The following is a 23,290-nucleotide window of genomic DNA, read 5'->3' on the forward strand; positions in this document are numbered from 1 at the left end:
CACGAGTGTATACAATCAAAATATCAATAGCTCTACATATTTAATTTTATAACAGGTTATGAACCTAATAAGGAAATGTTTACAAAGTATGATTATATCATTTTTAGAATATATTCTGATACATCTATAGAATATTTTGCATATTTTATTTAAATGACATCTACTCAAATTTAATAAATAATAATTTGCTCATCAAATTGATAATTTATTTGAAGTGTATGTCGCGCCATCTAGTTTTCCAACCGCGTAATTAGTAAAAGTTTGTCACGAAGGAGAAAAGGATGCGTTTCGCGCGCCGTATTTGTCTGAAACAGAACAAATTAATGGATCTCTGTGTATGTACACTACTGTAGTTTATGCGACATCTTGTCCACTATTATTTATTAGCACAGAATGGTGCATGTCGTTATTTAACCCCTCATATTGCAAGGATAGATATTTTAATTCGCTACCCAACCTGTTAATAAATTACATAATAAATCATTGTAATATTGAAAACTTAGTTCAAAATAAAATAATCACTTTGAAAATCTTATCTAGAAACTTGTTATCTAACGATGATAATCACTATTGTTATTGCAAATTTTATTGAAAGCAATGAATCGTTCAAATCTAATTCATTTATAAGGTCGTATTAAATGATTTACTTTAATTTTCAAACTTATAGTAGTTGGACAATTGTTTTCTGTAAATTTAAAGGTTTTACGAATATTAAATTCCTTAAAAGGTTGGAGAAATAAATTAAAAATATTTCATTTTCTTTCTTACAAGGTATGTAATAATCGATTCCAGTTGATCGATGTATCGCAGAACCGCTTACTCGGTCGTAACCAACCTCAGAGCTGTTGTGCACAATGGCGACGTTTCGACGAAAGTGACATTCTAACGAACAAATGTGTTTTTACACTTTAACGTTAATCTTCTTTTGTAGATAATTAATTACGCTCATTAGGTATTAGCTCGGAAGCATCTGTGTTTTATGATGGCTTTGAACGCGAATGTGTTGTCCAGTGACATAAGCCGAAGAAATCCACAAGACGAGTACGAGCTCATTCAGAGAATAGGTAGTGGAACGTACGGAGATGTTTACAAGGTTCGTAGTCTCCTTAATTTCGGTCTTCATTATGAAACGCATTGAGTATACGCGGTATTTTATTTATTTTTTCAGGCCAAAAGACTTTCCATGAATGACCTCGCCGCTATTAAGGTTATCAAGTTGGAACCAGGTAAGCTTTTTCAAGTTTTTCTCTATTTTTTTTTGGAGAATGTGTCACCTTTTTTCGTTCATTAAAGATTTTATGAAAGTATTTTTTATATGTTCGACCTAATAATATTCTTGATACATATTGAACAACATAAACTTTCAACTGAATTGTATTTAAATGCATCTCCTTTTGTTCTCTGTAACAAAGTTGCTTCCTCTACTTTCATGCATTTATATCTCTGTGTGATAAACATACATTTTAAAATGAAATTGAAATCTTGCCCACTTAAATTTGAAATTCCAAAGTAGCATATATTGTAATCAAAAACAAATTAATACATCTTTTTACATTGATTGTTGGCAAAAGAATTAAAACAATTGTGTGTACTTTTTTGTAATTTTGTAATCACTGATAATTGTATATATAATAGTATAATACATGAAAATATAAAAAATAAAGTTTGGGCTTAACTTTATAATAATTTTTTGATTCACAATTTATAATTGATAATTGAAGTGTTAATAATTTAAAATGTTTTAGGAGATGAGTTTGCAATTATTCAACAGGAAATTTTGATGATGAAAGATTGCCGACATTCTAATATAATTGCATATTATGGAAGTTACTTAAGAAGAGATAAATTATGGATTTGTATGGAATATTGCGGAGGTGGTTCTTTGCAAGATATATATCACAGTATGTCTCTTGCCTTTATATCTATTTCATTTCCATATTCTACATATAATTTATCATGTTTTTACTAAGATATTTATGTAATCACATTCATAAAGTATACATTACAGCATTAAAAACTTTATGATAACGCATAAGAGTTTTAATAATATTATAGTAACTGGACCACTATCAGAAATACAAATAGCGTACATGTGTCGAGAGACACTTCTAGGATTGGCTTACTTACATAGTATGGGAAAAATGCATCGTGATATTAAAGGTGCCAATATATTATTAACTGAAGCTGGTGATGTCAAATTAGCTGACTTTGGAGTATCTGCACAAATTACTGCAACCATCAATAAAAGGAAAAGTTTTATTGGCACTCCTTATTGGATGGCACCTGAGGTACTTTAATTCTTCTGGCTGATTATTTACATTTGTTATCGTACATCTAAAGGTAGAAAGTTTACATTTTTATAACTCACAGGTCGCAGCTGTAGAAAGAAAAGGTGGTTATAATCAGCTTTGTGATATTTGGGCATGCGGGATCACTGCAATAGAATTAGCAGAACTACAACCACCAATGTTTGATTTACATCCGATGAGAGCACTTTTTCTCATGTCTAAATCCAGCTTTAAACCACCAACATTAAAAGATCGAGATAAATGGAGTCCAACATTCCATAATTTTGTTAAAGTTGCTCTAACTAAAAATCCTAAAAAACGACCGACAGCCGAAAAGTTACTGCAGGTTCGTTTTCCTTCTTTAATTTTTACATATATATTATGATGAATTAGCATAATTATGTAGACGAAAATTTAAACAAAAACTATTATTCCAGCACGCATTTTTTCAAGGCGAAATGAGTAAACGTTTAGCTTTGGAATTGTTGCAAAAGGTATCGAATCCTAGTCATATGTTTACTGATTTAGAAGCTGATGAAGATGGAGCTGTACCTAATGTTCCACAAAGGATTGCATCTCGTCATACTGCAAGACCTAGACCAAAAAGCCCCATACCACAATTAGATAGCGACGGTAAGAGAGAATATAGTCTTAAGTATATATGGTGTTCATATGTAAATATAAATTGCGTACGCATTACAGATCAAATTAATCTTGATGGAACATTACAAAGAGATTCAATATCACCATCCGTGGACAGTAGTCCAGCATGGGATATTATGGATATCATGAATAATGTTAAGGTAATTCATGGTCTTTAAATATTCCTGATAATAATTGATAGGTGAAAGTTCTGTATTTATTTAATTCAATAAATTTATAAGTATTTCAAAATAATATTCAAAATGTAATTTTTATATCTATATATGTTTAGGCTGTTCATAATTGTGTACATCCAGACTGTGGTATTGGCACTGCATTCGAAGACGTGCAAGAAAAGTAAGTAATTTTGAAAAAAATATATTTCATTATGTAGTTCTATATAGTAGTCTAAAACATGGGGAGGGTTAATGCTTTAAGGTCCTTCCACTAATATGGTAACTGCTGTTTCGCTAATAATTGTATAGGGCAGGTAAAGCAAATTGATTCCTTTACAAAGAAAAATTCGTAATTAATTATTAAATAGTTTAAAATTATGTATAGCGAAACAGCAATTTTATGCTAAGCATTGTTAAGTTACATATAGCACGTCTGCTTCAGCTTTGCATATGTTACATTAGTTATTAATAGGAAAATTTGTTTCTTTTTTTAAAGATGCAACTTTTTTCATACGAAAAATTAAACTGCATTGATGTAATAACATGATAGAATACATTTGCTATGTATAATAGTTAATCTAATATTAATTTATGAACCTGTAAAGTTTAATTTTAATGTTTTACTTTATTCTAAATTTTATATTTCCTAGACATGATATAGTTTATTTTTGTATCAGTACTGTTGGCGCTAACGTTACAACAGATAGTAGACAGTCACGTCGAAGCAAAACAGGCACAGAAATATTTCATATGAGTTTAAGGTAATTCATACAATGCAGGTAGTTTAATATGAAGATGTTATACAGTTTTAAATCTTACCCAGCGAAATTAACATTCATATTATTGCAACTGTATGTATCTATGAAACCAGGAACAGAATGGACTGATTTCTATCTGATTTAAGATAATGTATAACTTATTAGATATAATACAAAAAATATTTCTTACTTTTTTTTAAATAGATATGTGTATAATTGCATGATATTTTAATTATGGTCATAGAACAGCGCTGTTTAGTATTAGGGGCCCCTCATGTGTCTACTTCCTTTTGCAATCATTCCTTCCCTATGTATCATATCTACATTGTCTGAAAAACCACGCGATATTAAAGAAACAACCATGAAAAGGCAGTATTTTCGTCATAAGAAAACTCACAGATGTTATGCACAACGTATGTGTTAGTGTCGTGTTCAGATTAGAGTGGGAGAACCCCAAAGGATATGACCTGGCTTGAACAGCGTTGTCGTTAAATATGACTAAAGACTACAATTGTATTATTTGTTAAAATTATGTTTTCCAGAGGAATATGTAATTAGGCGAATTTTGCTTTTCTTATTTATTACTTTAAATTTGCATGAATTAAATTAATAATTATATATAAAAATATAATATTCTAATTACGTGAGATTTTTTTTTTGTATTCATTTAATTTTAATAGGCACTTTAACAGTAGATAAAACAAAAATCCTTTTCATATAAAGCCATATCATTTATAAATGATAATAAATATAAATGTTTTTATATTTTTTATATAGTAAAAGTTGTAACATACTTTGTTAAGGTGTAAATGTAAATATTTGTAACAGTATGTCATGATCCTGCATGATAATGATTTATGTAAATTACTATGAATGTGCATGCTTAAAATAAAAGTTCAAAAAGGTCTTGATCTGTTCACTGCACCTGCTCTGTAAGTATAGTTATATTTATTCTATTTAATATGCTTAATGTATTTCTTATATAAAGATCTTTTTGAATTAATAAATTTATTTTTTAGCATTTACTAAATGTTACATATCCGATAATTAACAAAATTCTGAGTTACAAATAATAAAATCTAATACATAAAATTAAAATTTCTCTAAAACTGGATAAAAAGAATATTTAATTTAGGGGTATTACATGTATCGGATATGGCACATGTCTCAGGATACATTTTATTCAATTTGAAAGAACATGTTTTACACCTGAATAAAATTTATATAGAATGAAAAATTAAGTATTCTATACAGGTATTATTAAATCGTAATCTTGAAATAGTACAATATCTTGAAATAGTTATTTCTTAATCCTTATTTACATCTAACACTTATCCAGATTTAATTTCACAACTTATTTCTATTTTAATTCTTTGTAGCCTTAATTTCTCTGATCAGTTTGTAATTTTAATAATTTCTCCCAACAGGAGTCTATTGCAGTACATTGATGAGGAGTTGTTGCTAAGGTATTGGCAGGTAACCCTTTTCCCTTGCACCTTGCACCTTGCACTTTTATTTCCTAATGCTGTGCATTAAACTACTTATTTTTTCTTAATAAACTTTTATATTAATTTGTTGATTGATCTCCCAACTTCCTTTAACATTTTTTTTTTGCATTATAGTAAGAGCATTTGAATTAATTCAGTTATTTTGCATTGTGTGTTTCTTTAATCCTTCTTATTATTTAATTATTATTTATCCCCTAAAATGTTATTATTAAAAACATATACAGGGTGGTTCACCTAAATAAGGTCACCTACATATCTCCTTTAATTATGGAGGTATAAAAAATATTTTGTATGCTGTTTGAATAGTTTGAAAAAACCATCGTATTGCAGATAATATTTTTTTCTAAGATAATTTTTTTCAGAACTTACAAGATTATTAATGTTTTCTTGTGTATAATTGTATAATTTTTTTTTTTTATTGTATTATATAGCTGATGTAAAAATGTGTTCAAATATGAACATATGTACTTCATGACCTTGAAATGACCTTTGAGATAAAAAATTAAATGCAAACAAATACGTGTAAATAAACATATTTATTACAAATTATCATACTACGAATGACTTTTGATACAGTAAATATTTAAAAAAAAATTTTTTTATACTATCACAATTAGAGGAGATATTTAGGTAATCTTATTTAAGTGGACCACCTTGTATATGTAAATAGTGTTTATGTAAAAATTCATATTTTCAGAATATGCTTCTTTCTTGATAGGTGCTCCTAATGTTGTTTACTGCATGTCAGTTTCGTTAAAGAATTCATTTCTACTGACCATATTGGTGGTGGAAATTCGTGTATCTATTACAGAGATTACGATTTTGAATATGATATTTATACCACAATCTTAATTTCTATGGTCTAATTAGCAATAGAAAATCAGGTATAACAAAAGCAAGTGAAATAATATATTAGTTAATAACGGTAAGACTAGACGTTAATAAATGTAATAATCTTTATTAATGTTTACATTTACAATTTGATATACTGTTTTCTTACACTGACTTGTTAATTAAAATGATTATAAATTAATTTTTCACTGAATTATTCATATATTAAAGAAATAAGTGGATTATTTCATACATTACAAGTGTATAGGAATATACATATAAATTAAATAAGTGAGCTAAATTAAAAATTCAGCAGGCGTAGTAAGAAAAAAATGTGTAATCGTTTTATAGTATATGATTATAGTTTCATGTGTGCAGGGGGAATGCAATGTCGATGGTTGCTGGGCATTGCGACCAACTATATTCCCTGCAGTAAGTAAATAACAAAATGTAATAGTAGACTGTTTTACCTTTGGTTGTACATACAATTCAGTTATTCACGTTACTTTTGCATTAAAGTAATAATGGGCTTCTATTTTAAACAATTTTTCGATCATTTATATTTGAGGCTGGTTTTAAACAATCCATTGAGGAACACTAATTATACACTGGTAGCTTCCTGTAATATTTTGCCAGTCGGATAAGCATTATAATTAACAATTATGTAAGTTGATATGTAAAAATGTATTAACATATTCAATATTCTACATTCTTTAAATTCATTATACTTCCGGTATTACATACGTAGTTTCACTTGCATGGGGATATATTTGAACAAACAAAGGTAATTTTATTTGTACATATGTAGAACATTTTTTTTCAAAGTAGTTTTATTTAGAAATTTGAAATTTTTCCCATGAAGTGTGCTTATTAGTAAATACCCTGTACATTTAAACAATAATATATTTTATTTCATAATATTCCTTTCTTAAAATTTTCATTTTTCCAATGCAGCACCTCCTACAAGACGCTATGTATTTGATACTCTTTTAAGTACTTAATAAATAGTACATTATAGCTGAATTTTGTAAATCCATGTTATAATAACATTCTAATTATAATATTATGTCTTCTTTAATAATATAATTATAATGAATTTGTACACATTCGTTTTATCCAAAGTTATAGCTTCTTTACTTTCTAACATATTACTTCACTACATATTCTTTTCTTCTAATAATCAATGATATGTGTTGAAAGGTTTCGCGTGGTATAATATACATGAGCTTTCAATTCCCTGCTAACTGTTGTTATCATTGATATGTATTCTTTTATTCATTATTTATGTATTATCAATAATTTACTAACCCTAGTAGCACATATGTTTTGACAATAAATTTTTAATAACTACTTTCCTAGCAGTTTATTATGTACTAACGTTTGTACATTTTTTTTTTCCAGAGCTACACTTCCTCTAGGAGAATCATCGAACGATTGTGAAGTGCACTGTCCATACTATAATATGTCAGGTAAGGAGTTATGTACTTTTTATAGCAACACTTATATTTACTATATTAGAATATGTACACATAACACATAACACATTTTGTTCAAGACTTCCATATCAATACGATGATATTTATATATGCAGTGGTGTTTAGTATTTAATTTGTTAAAATATACTAGAATATTTTAGGGTGTTATTATTAATTGAACAATATAAATGATGTGGAAGTTCTGAAAGGTTTGAGCATATGGTGGCTGTAGTATAAAAAGTAGGTTCGGTGCTTAGGATCTCAAGCAAGTCCCAGGCGTCACAGCTCTGTGGACGAGTTGTTTGGTCTGGTGAGCAGTACCCAGTCCTTAGCTGCTGTTAATGGACAGCGTCAACGATCTCTCTCGGACAGTGGTCCTCGAGACGAATCCTCACAATCTAATGGTAGGAGCATGATAATCTTGCAGTTAAACTCATGTTACACAATCGTTGTTCTTTGACAACTTCTCTATGATTATTTCCATAGACCAAAAGGAAGCATGGTTATTTCCTTAATTGTAATTATAACTAATCTTTCTTTTAAAAGTAATTACGAATAAATGATTGGTGGCTTTAATTCAAAGCATGTTCATAAAATTCTAGTTCTCTAAATTATTCTAAGCATTTTCTTATACAATTCATATTCAACATTTACAGATTTAAATAGGTACCACTAATTCTAAAATGTAACACAAATATGAATTAATAATTGTAAATAATATAATTAATTTTTATTTTCTTTCACTGACTGCTGCTTCATATATCAAAGTATGTTAGCTTAAATCAATGTTTATAATTTATTGAACAGCAATTGTTGTCTGTCTTTCAAAGATTCCTTGTATGAATGATTTATCATTGAGCTATGCTGTATAATTTACTATTGATCATGATAGATAATTTATTGATAATAATAAGAATAAGTTCAATTTTCCATTAGTAAACAAGTATTTTTGTAGGTCAAAATGAGACACCAGGCGATGGAGATGGAGAAAGCATGAGCCCAGACTTATTATCTGATACTCCACCTGTTCCTCCAAGAAGAAGGGACAGAAAACGCCATACACCTCCCAGACCTATCAGCAATGGTTTGCCTCCTACACCCAAAGTTCATATGGGGGCATGTTTCTCAAAAGTTAGTATGATTTGTTTAACTTTATCGCATTTTTTGTTATCAATAGTATCAAATTTTCATTGTATGGTAGCCATATTTTGTTCATTCTATGATCATTGCTATCCCACCAGCTAGAATGAGCCTCATTAAAATCAGTGAAGCATGAAATATGATACAAACCGATGACAATCTTTGTAAGAAACCATCAGATGACATTTAAATACCATAGACTCAATAAAAAATGAAATTTAAACATTTTTAATTTTATTCATACGAAAATATTTTTAACATGTTAATAATTTTTTTCTGATGAGAATAAAATCAAACACAATTTTAATTATTTTTAGTTATTTTAACATTAATCGCCTTTATTTTATTTCACAATCACTTTGAATAAATCACAGGAACAGTTTATTGATTATACAGGTAACTTTTATACGACAGTTAATTCAAATGGTTCAACAAAGTTTAAAAGTTTGTACTACAATTTGTTATGGAATAACTCAAAAGTTAACAGTTTTATTAAATTTCTAATTTTAAAGAGACAGAACAGACAAAAAATCTATGTGCATCTCACATGCTATCCTTTTTTTCGACTGCTCTTGTCAGTAAAATATGAAGGCGACAGGATCACTCGTACTGTATGGCTGTATCCGGCTCCGTAGGGCGATCGATCATTCAATGAAAATTTACTTTAAATTAAATATTTCGTGAATTATTTCTGAACAACAATGACTTGGAAATTTGGAAGAAATAAACATTTGTATCTAGGTATTTAATGGTTGTCCACTGAGAATACACTGTACCGCAAGTTGGATTCATCCAGACACAAGGGATCAGCACTTATTGATTGCAGCAGAAGAAGGAATTTACAACTTGAATCTAAACGAGCTTCATGAAACTGCAATAGATCAACTGTATCCAAGACGTACGATTTGGATGTATGTCATTAAGGATGTTCTCATGTCCCTTTCTGGTAAAATATTTCTAATTAATTGATATAAAAAGGTATATAAATAATGTATGAAAACAAGTCAATTTTTAGGGAAAACTCCACAATTATATAGACATGATTTATTAGCAATGCAAAGCAAACAGAGCCACAGGTTTTCACTGCATATGAACAAAATACCTGAGAGATTAGTACCTAGAAAGTTTGCTCTTACTACTAAAGTACCAGATACGAAGGGTTGCACCAAATGTTGTGTTGGGAGAAACCCCTATAATGGGTGAGTGCATAATTGTAAATCTCTTAATTTCTATTGATATTAAATTGGTACATATGCATGTCATTTCTAAAATCCATTTGTAGAAGGAAGTTACATCTTTTGTATAAAATATATGATATTTAATACAGGTATAAATATTTATGTGGTGCAATGCCAATGGGAATATTTTTAATGCAATGGTATGATCCCCTCAATAAGTTTATGCTCTTGAAGCATTTTACTTGTACTCTACCAACACCACTGAATGTATTTGAAATTATTATCACACCTGAAATGGAATATCCAATGGTGTGTGTGTCCGTAAAACAACCATATCAACAAAACAAATTGAAATTGGATTTAATTAATATGAACTCAGGAGCAAGTTGGTTTCACAGCGATGAACTAGAAGACATGGATGGTTCGGGTACCGTTATATGTATTTTCAAATATTACGATTTATATCGAGAAACTATTATATTACTTCTATTAAGTCTAAAAATCGTGTTTCAAAAATGTGATTAAAAATATTTTTTAGCCACTGTGATACCAAGAAGGGAAAATCTTCACGTTATCAATGTTACACAATTAGAAAAAAATGCAATATTAGTATGTTATGACAGTAAGTACATCAGAAATAAATAAATACCGTACGAAAGTGTGATTTATTTGTATTTGCATCTTACAGATGTAGTAAAAGTGGTGACATTGCAAGGAAAACCTAGATCAAGTAGAAAATACATGTCAGAATTACATTTTAACTTTCAAATCAAATCCATCAGTAAGTTCACCTTCAATTATTTTTTCTATACTATTCTAAAAACACTTAAGCGAATAATATTATTCTTCACAATTCATTTGTTGTGCTTTTAGTTTGCTTACCAGATAGTGTACTGGCATTCCATAAGCATGGTATGCAAGGTAGAAGTTTTAAGAACGGTGAAGTTACACAAGAAATCAGCGATCGTAATAGAACATACAGATTACTTGGTTCAGACAAGTACGTCTTTATTATTTTCTAAATAACACTATTTATGCGTAACTAAAATAAAATTTAAACGTGTGCTTTCCACAGAGTTGTGATGTTAGAGAGTCATTTGGTTCAGTCGGGCACATTAACCGAATCCGAAGGAGCGGACTTGTATATACTTGCTGGACATGAAGCCAGTTACTAAATTTCATCTTCCAACTATAAATGTGCAGACATAATGTGTCGCAAGTGAATTGTGATTTGCACAGACTGCATGTAAAGTAAAATGTGACTGTACTGAGAAGCAGTGGTTGATGTTGGTAAGAGAAATTGTTAATTAACCTGTTTAAAGTGCACATGAATGAAAAAATTTATTACCGACATACATCAGCGTACACATCATTTGTCACTGTTCTCCATATAGTCAATGTTACATAAACTGGTTATTTACCAACAACTTTTTAACGAAAACAGATTTAGAATTAGTGACTGAGATTAAATGAGAGAGAGAGAGAGAGAGATCACAGTGGGACAGAATATTGAGAAGAACCGCGAATATATTTAAAATAATATGTAAATTTGCCCTTATGCCTCACAAAATAAAGCTTATACTGATCAAATCTTCTCACAAAAAGAAACATACAATGCTATCGCAAAATTTATATTATCTTGTTGTTTTACTGCAAAACTATAGCGATTATAATGGGATATATTTTATTAACGATTATAAACGTTTTTTTAAATATAATAATATCGAAGCATGATTTTAAAACCTCTTTTCACTTTTTAATTCATCTTATTACATTGACGAGTTTCAATACTCGAGAACCACGCGTACAATATTTCCGTGTAGATATACGAATACTTATATTTTTAGAATGATTGTATCATGATATGAGAAATCCCGACATCCTGGATATGAATTAATTGTATCGCAATAAGCTTCTCATCGAAACTTTGTATAACTCCTATAATGTATTGGCCAAAGATAGTTTAAGTAGATTAATATATTTGAACATTGAACAGCAACAAAGACAACGATTTAAATATAAATTAGTTATTGAATATAGAAAATTGTAATGCTTGTCGAATTGTCAATCAAAAATATATTGTTTTTGTGAAAAATAGTATGAAATTGAAACATGTACAATTCAGTACAATACGTTTCTGTTATTTTGTATAAGTTTTGCTTTGGTAGGCATTGGGCTGTTGCATCAAAGTTATTTTAATAAGACATTGCGTTCATCAGTGTCTCTAATTTTGGACGATTGTACTATGAAGATACAGTATAAATTGCAAAGTAGTTTATGATGGCAATCATAAATTATTTATTTTAAGAGGTATATATGAAAAGGCTTAGCAATTAATTCACTCGAACAAATCTAGAAAGATCGTTTTATTAAGTACAGAAACTGGTTTAACTATGTACACCGTGGAATGTTTTATATTATGTAATTAATTATCAAGTTACATTCATAATCAGACTCAAAAAGAAATAGAGTCAAAATAATACTCCTCTAATTTGTTTAGCTTCAGTTTCTTTTATTTTTTTAAAAACATATGCCTTCAATTAGTATATATACATACATTATGAATAACCAAAAATTCTTTTATATTGTATGAGCACAATATGTCTAACTGTTTGAAAACGAGATTATTTCCATAAACGAAGCACGAATATCAATGGAAATAGATATCTTGCTTCTGTGAAATACTAATGAAATTAAGTGCATTTTGTGTGATTGGTTCTTAAGACTGGGAGAAATACAATTTCTCATTTGCGAAAGACTTTTTTAATACATGAACAATGTATTCAGGAGGAAGAGTGCTGGATGAATAGAATTTAAGAGCGAACATTGATGTGAAAGTTGCATTAAGTATTTCTAATTTCTGGTTCGCTTTGAAATTAATTCGTTTTTAATAGTTGAATTTTTGTATTTTATTTGAGACAAATGGCACAGTATTTTACAATTCATAAAGTTGGAGGTTTATCAATGATTCGATTGAAATTAGTATTAACCAATAATATGTGATATATTTCTGTAATTTCTTCATGTAATTAATACAGAAACAAATAATTATTCTGCTATGTTATATATTACGTGCAGTAGATAATATCGTCAATGTTTCTAATTAACATTTGATTAAAAGGAACATTGAATTTTACTAATATAAAATTAATATAAATCTAATGACATTTTTTGTTATTTATCTATATTTTAAGAAAATGCGCTTTGTATATAGATTTTTTATTTATCTAGGAAATATCTATATCGTTTATGTAATTTAATATTATCCATTTAATATCTTTCTGTTACATTATCATATTTTAAAATAAATATCAAAGTGACCAATTTCAATAAAACTTCAACAATACAAGTAGAAAAATATATACATTTTGCATGCAGCAATTAGCATAAAATAAAAGACACGCTAGCGCTTAAATATTTATTTTAGTTTATAAATACATTACTCACTGATATATTAAGTTTAAAGAACAATTTTTAAATTTAGATATTTAGATTTCCTAATTTTGTTTCTGTATGGAATTTATAGTTATTGTTATATACTGACCATTTAAGAATTTAAGAAGGAGCAATAGATCTGATTTTGAAGATTATTTAAAAATACTAAGCATAGATAATTATATTATCAAAAACATAATTGATGTATCAATATTTATGCAAATAACGATCAGATAACAGAAGAAAACATTTAGTGTAATGGTTATTTTCAGTGATCTAAAATTCAATCTAATTAAATTAATCTAAAATTACGTTTGACATATATCAAAAAGAAAGCGTTTGATATTACAATTTTATATAGTTAATGAAAAAAATTAAAGAAATATTTTTTTGTATAGCTTAAATTTTGTTAGATTAATAATAATTAATATTTTATTGATAGTGTCAAATAATAAAACTATTTAAATTTAATGTAATTTGGTTAAGAATACTGATAAGCATAGATTGTTTAATATTCGTATAATCTGTGCTTTTGAAAATTGAATATTAGACAAATATGAATATTTAGTAAAAAATTTAAAGAGGTTTATTAAAAGTTTGTCGCTTTTGTAACAAATTGATTATAATAGGCAATTATTTTTTAAAAATTATATTTAATGAATTGCATTCGAACTTAAAGGTGTCCTTTAGATGTGAATTAGAAAATTTAACAAGTATTGTATCTGGCACTTTTCCATCCACTGTCGATACATTGGTATCTTGCAAAGCAAAGTCATTGATTCGCAACAGTAAGAATGAACTGTAAATTGAACGAGAAAGGATTGACAGAGTAAAATTATCTTGGAAATGTTGAGATATTTTGGTATTTTATACGAAGATTTGCTCTGTAAATAGGAAGTAGGTTACTGAAGAAAGTATTATGCTATTAAAGGTTTACTATAATAGTATCATATTTAACTGCTTATTAGGATAAATATTATGTTACATTGATTAATGTATTCAACATCGAGGCATAAGTGGTGTAACATAAATGTTTGACATATTCAATTGAACTTTTATTGCGAGTTAGATATTTCTACATTCCAAAATGTTTGACTTAATACATGTAGAAAACATGTTGTGTCATTTATGAAAATCTCATCTGTTGTTTGAAAATCATTTTCATTTGTTCTCACATATCTATTGTCACTTACTCTCACCCACTCACTCACACACATCGCTAATTTTATGTTGTTTCAACAATGAAGATGTTCATAAATTACTTACAGGTGTATTTTCTTCTTTAATCCTTTTTTAATTATGGTGAATAAAATTTTTGTAGTATGCATTTACGCCACTTATGTTGTGACATAATTTAATACATAATGTGAGATTCATTATTATAAAATGTAGCAAAATCGCGTTTAACGAAACAATATTTCATGCTGGCCATTTTTTATAAAAAAACAATTGAAATGATTGTGTTCAAGATATGTCCAAGATAGTTCACTTCACGATTTTAAATATCACTCTTGTCTTTATATCGTTTTATATTAGTTTTATATACTTTATTTAAAATTTTCATTTCTGAATTAATAAACTTTACACAGTAAAATTTATTTGTTCACTACAAAGATTGCATGGGTATGTGTAAAATGTACAAAGTAGTTCAAATATAATTTTATTGAGATGTAAATAAGTTCAAATATTAAATATGCCTAATTACTTATATTAAGTTTTATTATTTGCAAGGATATATTTACTACGCGCACATACATATATCTCAAATACACCTATTCATTTAACGTGGCATTGAAGACAAGAGAGATGTTTCAGGGAATATAATTAAGCAGGTCCATGTTACAGTATATTTATATGCATTTGTGTCAACAATTTAGTATGCAATTACAATCAATGCTTAAGCAATCAAATACCGAATGAAACGTTTAATCAAACTGTACAATTTGGTTAAAAATTTACTAAAGTGTTGCTCATACAGATTGGTAGGTCTTATAAAGAAAAAGTGTATAAAGCAATGTCTTCCCTGTATTTGCAATTATGCATATATTGTTAGGAGATATTCAGTGCTCGTGGTATCATCAAATATATGTAAACGATCTATTTTGTAAGTTATCATTTAAATTTTTCTCGTTGCTTAATTTGAGTTGCTGATGTTCGTAATTAGTCATATTTGTTTGCAACTTTGTTATACAGTGTATAGTATTCATACCAGGATGCCTCTTTATAAACTTACAAGTACTTGAAAAGTAAGTACTTTTCATCAACAAAATGTTTTTAACACATATTATGTTTGATAATCAATGCACATGGAATGTAGAGTGCATTTCATTTTGTGTGTTCGTGTAATAATTGTTAACAACGAATTATCAGTATATCTCTAAATTTTGGATCGAGGTATAGAAGTTTGTGCTTTGTAAACATTAAGAATAATTTTCAGAAAAGCATGTAATGGTGTGATATAGATTACTAGAACCAATGAAAGATGTGAAAATTCTATACATGCTTTTTAAGCATTCAGAATAAATATATGTGTATATGTAAAGATATAGTTGCATTAGTAATATAGCCAGGAAATATCTTGCAGCAAGTTGCTCCTGAATATAAATGTTATTTTACAAGTCAGTTGACTCTACGCACAATTAGATACAAGTACTAATCCTTTCACTTGTTTTTTTTCTCAAAATATTACTTAAAAATATGGTAGTCAGTATGTTAATATACTATAAGGAAAAGTTACATAATTCCCGGATATATTACCAATTTTTTGTTATCTTTGATATACATATATTCTTTTAATTTGCTTAATGTATCAAACGTTTAATCAATCATTATAGTATTCTGTGAAACATCTGTGTACCAATGTCAATAATCTATTTCAATAATGTCGTAAATAGTTACACTGCAATGTTACCTGGCAAATTTTTGTATTATTGTAAAGACAATAATTTCATTTATAGCGTCAAATATGTATTTCAAAAAATGTGCAACTATATTGGCTAAAAACAATAGAAAAAATCATTTAGACTAACAATGAAATGACTCCAAAGTATTAGAAAAAGAAAGAGGAATGTAATTATACATAATCCTTGTCAGACCAACTATTAGGAAACATATAGTTTAGGAGGAAAATGCAGGAACACAGAAACATCTTACATGCAAATTTTACATATCCGTGTTCTACTTATGACCATAAAATTCTAAATACAACCCTTCATAGAGTTTTGTTGAATGTAGTGCATAGCTGAAATATTTAATTTTTGTTGGATCTCAATGTGCGTATATATTGTCTATGAATTGAATGTTGTGTGAAAGTCAAATTAATAACTCTGTAAAAAGTCTTTTTATAGAATCATTGGAAAATTGATCATTTCCATGTTCTTGATCAATTTGCACACAATGTAGATTTCTCTAGTAGTAGGACAAATAGTACAGAGATAACATGTACCTGTCCATATTGACCAGATCAGTGTCTTTGCCTCTATTTAAAAATGGAGGGTATAAAACTACTTAAAAGGGTTACAAGCTTACAGTTCCGAACTTATTACAGCTACAAATGTTTATTATTATGTTTTACTCATGTGGAATTTAATTCCAAAGAAACTTTTCAGGACGAAGCATGGCACTATGAAGAAAGAAAGGTTATCATCGAGAATTTAGATAAAACGTATTCAGAAGTAACTAGATGGTTCTTCATGAATAAAACGCAATAATGAACAAGTTCCTGTCCACGATAGGTTTAGGAATAGTATTCTGTAACATTCTCAGTTTTATATTCTGTATAATTTCGTTTATAATATCTTTCCTTTGATACAGAATGGGATAATACAAATATAATTTATTTTTGTCTGATCCTGAGAGCGACAGTAAGAAAAATATACTTACATGCTTCAGTAACATGGTCTCTAGAAATAATATATATTTTACTAACTTATATTGATTCTACTTTTTCTACTATTTTCGCTTCTCGAAAGAACAAACTTGCTTTCAGAATCCTTGACTAATAATTCTTTTATCATATTTCTAATTACTCTTCACTTATTATTATTGATCAATGTTTGTGATAAAAACAGTCGCTTTAAGGATTTAAATGAATCATGACTTGCAGGTGCTGTTTCATTATTGTTAAGTTAAAATACCAAGACCGATTCAATGTTTATCAGCTATGTATTATGTTTTCCATAGAAGTGCAAATATGTAACAGAAAAAATATTTTAAGAGGCAAGTACGTATTGTAAGAATGATAAGGTGACCTAGAGAAGACGAGACAAACAGAAATATGCAATGGAAAAAGAGATATATATATATATATATAAATCTAAATATAAATATATATATTTAATAAAATCCTTTAAAAAAAAAAATGTAAATTCAAAGAGGTATAAATTAACGTGAATAGCAATACCGAGATTTCGTTAGTTTACGCCGTTTCAAGGGAGGACTATAAAAATTGTCAATATATCAATAGCACATTATTAACCAAAGCTTTAGCTGCAAATAGAAATGACGATTAATGAAATTATTCTTACAAATGGAATCATAAATGAATTATGTCTAAATTAACTATTACGTTTCAGTTTATCTATTCATATCAATATTTTTTAATTGCTTTTCTATCATGGAGAATACCTGAAGGTATGTTCTTCAATTCCAAGATAACCATTAGTATTATATTAAACTTCAAGATTTCCTGTAAAATTTAGGTATACGGAATTGTTGATGTTTTATTTATCATTATGTTTTTATAGGCTCTGTGTACAGCCTCTGTTCAAAAACAGTGATTTTGCCCGTTTAATTCAACAAATTTGTACAATTTATCACAATTATATAGAACAGATCAGATGTGAAGTAACTTTGTAATTCAAATTGAAACAATAGATGACTGAAAATTCTCTTAGCTGAACTTGTGCAAAGCAGTGATTAAAATTTATTGTCAGTTTTAATATGCAATCATGTGATTGATCTGTAGTGTTGATTAACAGTTGTTTCATAACAGCTGATTGTAGTTACTCTCTGTAAGTAACAGAAAACGACCTATCAAAGTTGCAACTTTGATGAAGAATATAATGTTGATCGACACTTTTGTTAAACAAAATAGATCAGCATCTTCGTATCAAAATTCGTATTTGCTCTTCTTTTCTTCTGTGTTATGTGATACTTCTTTGTTACTTGAACCAAGCGTAGGGACGAACAATCCTGTGTATATCTCTCAGAGAATGTAGAAACTCTGTAAACGAGACGAATCTTAATTTATTCTTTACATTTATATTCGTAACCGGAACTAACGAAGATTGAAAGATTTTTCTGCATAGAAGGTAGATTCTAATCCAAAATAATAATGCGGTTAAGTGTATTATAGTTGCTACGGTTGTATATAATGTGTATAACGGATGATTGTTTTTCAGTTCACTAAGCTTCTCGCCCTTTTAGTCAATTTTTCTTTTTATATAAATACAGTATTGCGAAGCTAATTTATGAACATTATGTATTATTTACTTGTATCTATATAAGCACGATTAGCCAATCCTCTGTAAATAAACACTCTCGTAATAAACCTACCTGGAATAATATTTGGAACTATGTATTTACCTTCGAATCCTCGTATACAGGGTGTTTTTTGAGCCTCTAACCAATTTTTTAAGTATTTCCGTTAATATGATAAAAAAATATTCCGAGCAAAAGTTTGTCAGCTTTTGATCAGGTATACATTTAGATATAAAACTTGAAAAAAAGATTATATATAATTTTGACATAACAAATGATGTCAAGACAAATTTAATTTATATATATATATGCATTATATTACATAATTATACATATTATTTTTTCAAATTTAATATATAAACGTGTAATCAATAACATTTGTCAGAAACTGACAAATTTATATTCGAAGTGGTTAATTGTTTATCAGATTAACAAGAGTACTTGAAAAATGTGGTTGAAGTATATCTTCCTCTAAGATGGCGTCCAAGTATTTATTTGAAATTTTGTTCACATTGCACATTCATTGTGGATCACTGTATAGAGTACTAAGATGTTGTAGACACAAACTTTGCAAATTGTCTAGAAGATAAATTGAAATACTAAACAATATAAAAGAACTGGTAAAAAGAATCTTCCTATCACTTTTATCAGAGAAGGAGTATGAAAAGTACAAATATAGAAGGAAAACCGACAATAATTAGATGGATTTACTGCAAAAATACTAATTCCTCTGTATAGTGTAATTGCAAATAAATCGTACACTGATATTGTCTACATACTGTTAAATATACCATGAATGTTCTTTTTATATAATTAGACAATAGTTAACCCGTTAGGTTCAATGAATAAATAAAAAATAAAAATTTTTTTTCTATTTAAATGAATTTTTGTTTATTGTTCAGAAATAAAATAATAATTCGAATCCTAACGAGTTACTGTATGTTTATCGATACTTACAATATTCAGTCGATATGCATATTGATTTACAACAGTTTGACCAACAATGTTAAAATAGGTGAATTTTCTTCATGAAACTTTGTAACAATACAGGGTTATTATAATTTTTATTATTAATATGCCTTCTTAATAAAAATTTCATACAAATTTCATAAAAGAAATTGTTTAAAATTATATCTCAGATGTATATTAAAATCTCCTTCCAATTACCCTGTATTATTGGCATAAACTTTATGTATGACACGGATTAAATACGGCATACATTAATTGAAATTATCACTTATAACATTTTTCTATTTACCACTAGTTTACACGATATGACAAATTATACGGCAGTATTTGTTTTTAATGTTGTACAATCTATATGTACTTCAACACTAGAACTTCATGTTTGCATAGGAAATAGTTTATATAAGGGACAAATAATATAAAAGAAAACATAATGTGTACATAACAATTGTCAATGTTTTTTCTTTGTTTAAACAATATCAATGCTATTTTATTTAAAGATTACCGTTGACGTTAGAATGAACCAACGATACATACAAAATAGAAAGTGTTACCTGCTTCCATATATAGAAGTTCCTTATGTACATATTATACTTTCTATTATAGTATCTGAATTTCATCTAGATCAATGTTACTCTTTATGTATCCTTCTTATTCGTTTCATACAATTCTCGAATGAAAACTCGCGATATTACCTTCCGTCTTCACTCTCGCCTTCCATTGTACTAATAAAATATAATCTCAAATATTGTACTTTGTAGATCACTGAAAGACAAACTTTATTGGCTCTGAATCATACTTCTAGCGAGTATTATTGATCCAGACATTGATCGTTTAACCCTTTCAAGATGTACTTCTTTTGGAATAAAATATCTTCTCGATCTATGACACGTTTGAAAATTTTGCATCATTTTGGAATCACCGTGAATCGTCCCACCAGGTATAATTATCACCATAGTGTAACTCAATGGTGTAACGTCTATTCGCTTCAAGACTTTCGTGGTTCACCAATCTCAAAAGGGTTAAGAACGTCGACAAACGTGAAATTCATGCGTTTTAGGTTCAACTTCACAGGATTTGTACACTTTCATTGGTATAAATTACGTTTCAACATGACCCTGCAGCTGGCCCACTATTTTCCTCACCCAGCCAGCTTGGCTCTGTCCTGCAGACACATCGTCCCTCTCCTCTCCATTGTTTTCCATGCATTTACTTTGCAAACTACTCTTGGGATACTGATACGTCTCACATTCAGATAGAGGGGACTTCATTGAAACCTTATAGTCCAATTCTTGCTGTTCCTTCAAGAACATAGACTTAACCTTCAAATAGTCAGGTTTCTGAGCAACGCTCGGCTTGCACTTTGTCGTTGCACTGTATGCAGGAGTAGTCACTGTCAACTCTGTTCTCTTTTTCGCAGGAACTGGTGGAGCGACTTTGCTCTTGAACGACGACTCCTCTGTAGCGTGACACGAAAATGGCCTCACCACGAGTACCTCTTCTATGTCACTGAATATTGCACTGTCCCTAAATGCGTCATCAACATCCGCGTCCACGTAGTTCTCTATCGTCTCGAACGATTTCTCATAGAAGCTGTCCGTTTCGCTCTCTCGATTCTCCAAGCTCTCCTCGTCATCCTTCTTCTCCTGTTTGACCTGGATCATGCTGTTTGCCAATTGACCAAGTCGTTTGCTCTCCGAGAATAGTATGGTGGGGTCCGCGTAGTCGGACTGAGCGATGCGAGCACCCAGACTCGAGCTCCCTTGCTTGTAGTAGAGCGAAGGAACTCTCGAGTCCGAGGCTCTAGCAGCGCAGCCAACCAGCTCCTCCACGTCAGATGAGGACTCCCTAGAGTGCTTCAGTTTGCCCTTCTTCTTCAACTTACCTGTGCTCAGGGAACGGAAGTATTTAGTTCGTTCGAGCTCTTCACTACATTCCAGAGTCTCCGTGCTCATCGTATTCCTCAGACCCTGTAAACGGTTGCCAGCTCTTGAGAGGACGTTCTTGAATATAGTGGCGCTGCCAGTCGCGTTAGCCCTGTAAATTTTATGGTCAGGATGTATGTGGGCGGTTGTCGACGAAATATGGATCTCGGAGTACGCATCCGTTAGCGTTTCGTCCAGGGAGCAGAAAAACGTCGAGGTGGATGTGGAGACGGACGTGGGGAACTTGGCGATCCTACCCTGTGGTTCACAAGTAGAGGCATATCTCTCCATGTCCTCCAGATTGATCTCCGCCGGTTTGTCCGAAGCTATCGTGAACGGCCTTTCGCTCATTGGTTTCCCGTCCCTCTGCAAGAACCGTGATTTGGTCACGTTTTGAGTCGAGTTAGGATTGATTTGAAAACTGCGTGGAAGAGAGCCACACTTTTGAGGGGACGTAGGTAGTCCTTCGCAACGTTTCGTCAGCCAGACTGCTGGACGAGTTGGGCTGTCGTTCCCGTCTAAGTTTTTCTCCTCCTGTAAACCCTCCCAAACGTGCTGCAAATTGTCATAATTGCCAAAGCCTTTACTGGATTCTGTGACTTCCTGAGCGTCTTCACGTGCGCGGTCGCCATTCACGGCTGTCCCCTTGTCGTTCTCTAACATCTGAATCTCGGTTTCCTTGAGAACAGGTGTCTGAGCAGCCTCCTCGTTCCTGGACGTTGCATTCTCTCTTATCCTGAGCGCAGTCTTGATCACCTTGCTCTCCGTGACGATGCTCTGCCTTTTGAACGCTTCGAACAATGCTTTCTTCTCCTGGACGCGGTTGATCTTGTTCTTCAGGCTACTATCCGCCAGTTTGTTATTCTCTGCCTTGCTGAGGTTGTCATAGAGCAATTGCAATGTAGGCTGATGGTCCCGCGAAGAGGACAACGAGTTCCAGGTATTGTTCGTCCTGACAAGTCGATCACGTTGGGCAGCGCGGAGACGCGCCATCCTATTGTTTTTAGAGTTGTCTGTGATGTAATTAGTGTTCTCGGAGTCACTATCGTCGGACGTGTCGGCAGATCTGTGTTTGTTGAAACGTTGCTGCTGCCTGACATTGAGTATGCTGTTCGTTCGTTGCTTCTCGAGGAGCTTTTGGAATTCTTGGTTTTGCATGAGAATGTGTCCGACTATCTCTTCGACTGTTTGCGCTTGGGACTGTTGCTCGGTGTTCTCTTTGGTTTCAGGCGGCGGAGAGTTCGATGTATGCTTGTCGTTCTCGATGATCGTGCACTTGGTCTCAACTGTGGTCGATCCTGTGTCACACGTGTCTTCTTCCTTCTGTTCCTCATCAGACTGATTGAGACACACGTACGATTGGAAACCTGGCTCTGACTTTCTCCTCCAACCGGTGAAGCGATCCTAAATAAAAAATAACCAAAAATGTGACATTATTCTGAGCATACCGTATGTAAAAATTAATACAAGAGTGTGATGCGTATATT

At 30.3% G+C, this 23,290-nt stretch overlaps 2 protein-coding genes across 16 annotated transcripts in view; one reads left to right on the top strand and one right to left on the bottom strand.

Moving 5' to 3' along the window:
* The first annotated feature begins 275 nt into the window (after positions 1–275).
* On the top strand, positions 276–11,347 carry Hppy (MAP4K3-like protein hppy). 12 transcript variants are annotated; one of them, XM_076307073.1, is made up of 22 exons: positions 276–335; positions 772–1,093; positions 1,169–1,226; positions 1,746–1,901; positions 2,056–2,288; positions 2,371–2,634; positions 2,726–2,921; positions 2,991–3,091; positions 3,223–3,287; positions 3,784–3,867; positions 5,292–5,330; positions 6,582–6,635; positions 7,605–7,672; positions 7,936–8,082; positions 8,634–8,809; positions 9,560–9,764; positions 9,834–10,017; positions 10,146–10,435; positions 10,535–10,618; positions 10,685–10,777; positions 10,870–10,996; positions 11,072–11,347. In XM_076307073.1, exons 2-22 carry the CDS (start codon positions 980–982, stop codon positions 11,169–11,171), a joined length of 2,838 nt encoding a protein of 945 aa, XP_076163188.1. In that variant the 5' UTR covers positions 276–335; positions 772–979; the 3' UTR covers positions 11,172–11,347. The 12 variants fall into 12 exon arrangements, with proteins under 12 accessions (XP_076163188.1, XP_076163187.1, XP_076163189.1 ...); XM_076307072.1 differs by having other exon boundaries at positions 289–1,093; XM_076307074.1 differs by having other exon boundaries at positions 289–1,093; positions 10,146–10,423.
* An 8,462-nt stretch (positions 11,348–19,809) lies between these two features.
* The window catches only part of Gefmeso (Guanine nucleotide exchange factor in mesoderm), an 89,269-nt gene continuing 85,788 nt past the window's right edge, over positions 19,810–23,290 (bottom strand). For all 4 annotated transcript variants that reach the window (XM_076306472.1, XM_076306475.1, XM_076306474.1 and 1 more), the window contains exon 12: positions 19,810–23,207. In XM_076306472.1, the coding sequence (XP_076162587.1) occupies positions 20,979–23,207 (2,229 nt within the window). In that variant the 3' untranslated portion in view covers positions 19,810–20,978. The remainder of the gene's footprint in view (positions 23,208–23,290) is intronic.

This window comes from Ptiloglossa arizonensis, chromosome 3, assembly GCF_051014685.1.
Source record: "Ptiloglossa arizonensis isolate GNS036 chromosome 3, iyPtiAriz1_principal, whole genome shotgun sequence".
In the NCBI taxonomy this organism is placed as follows: Eukaryota; Metazoa; Arthropoda; class Insecta; order Hymenoptera; family Colletidae; genus Ptiloglossa; species Ptiloglossa arizonensis.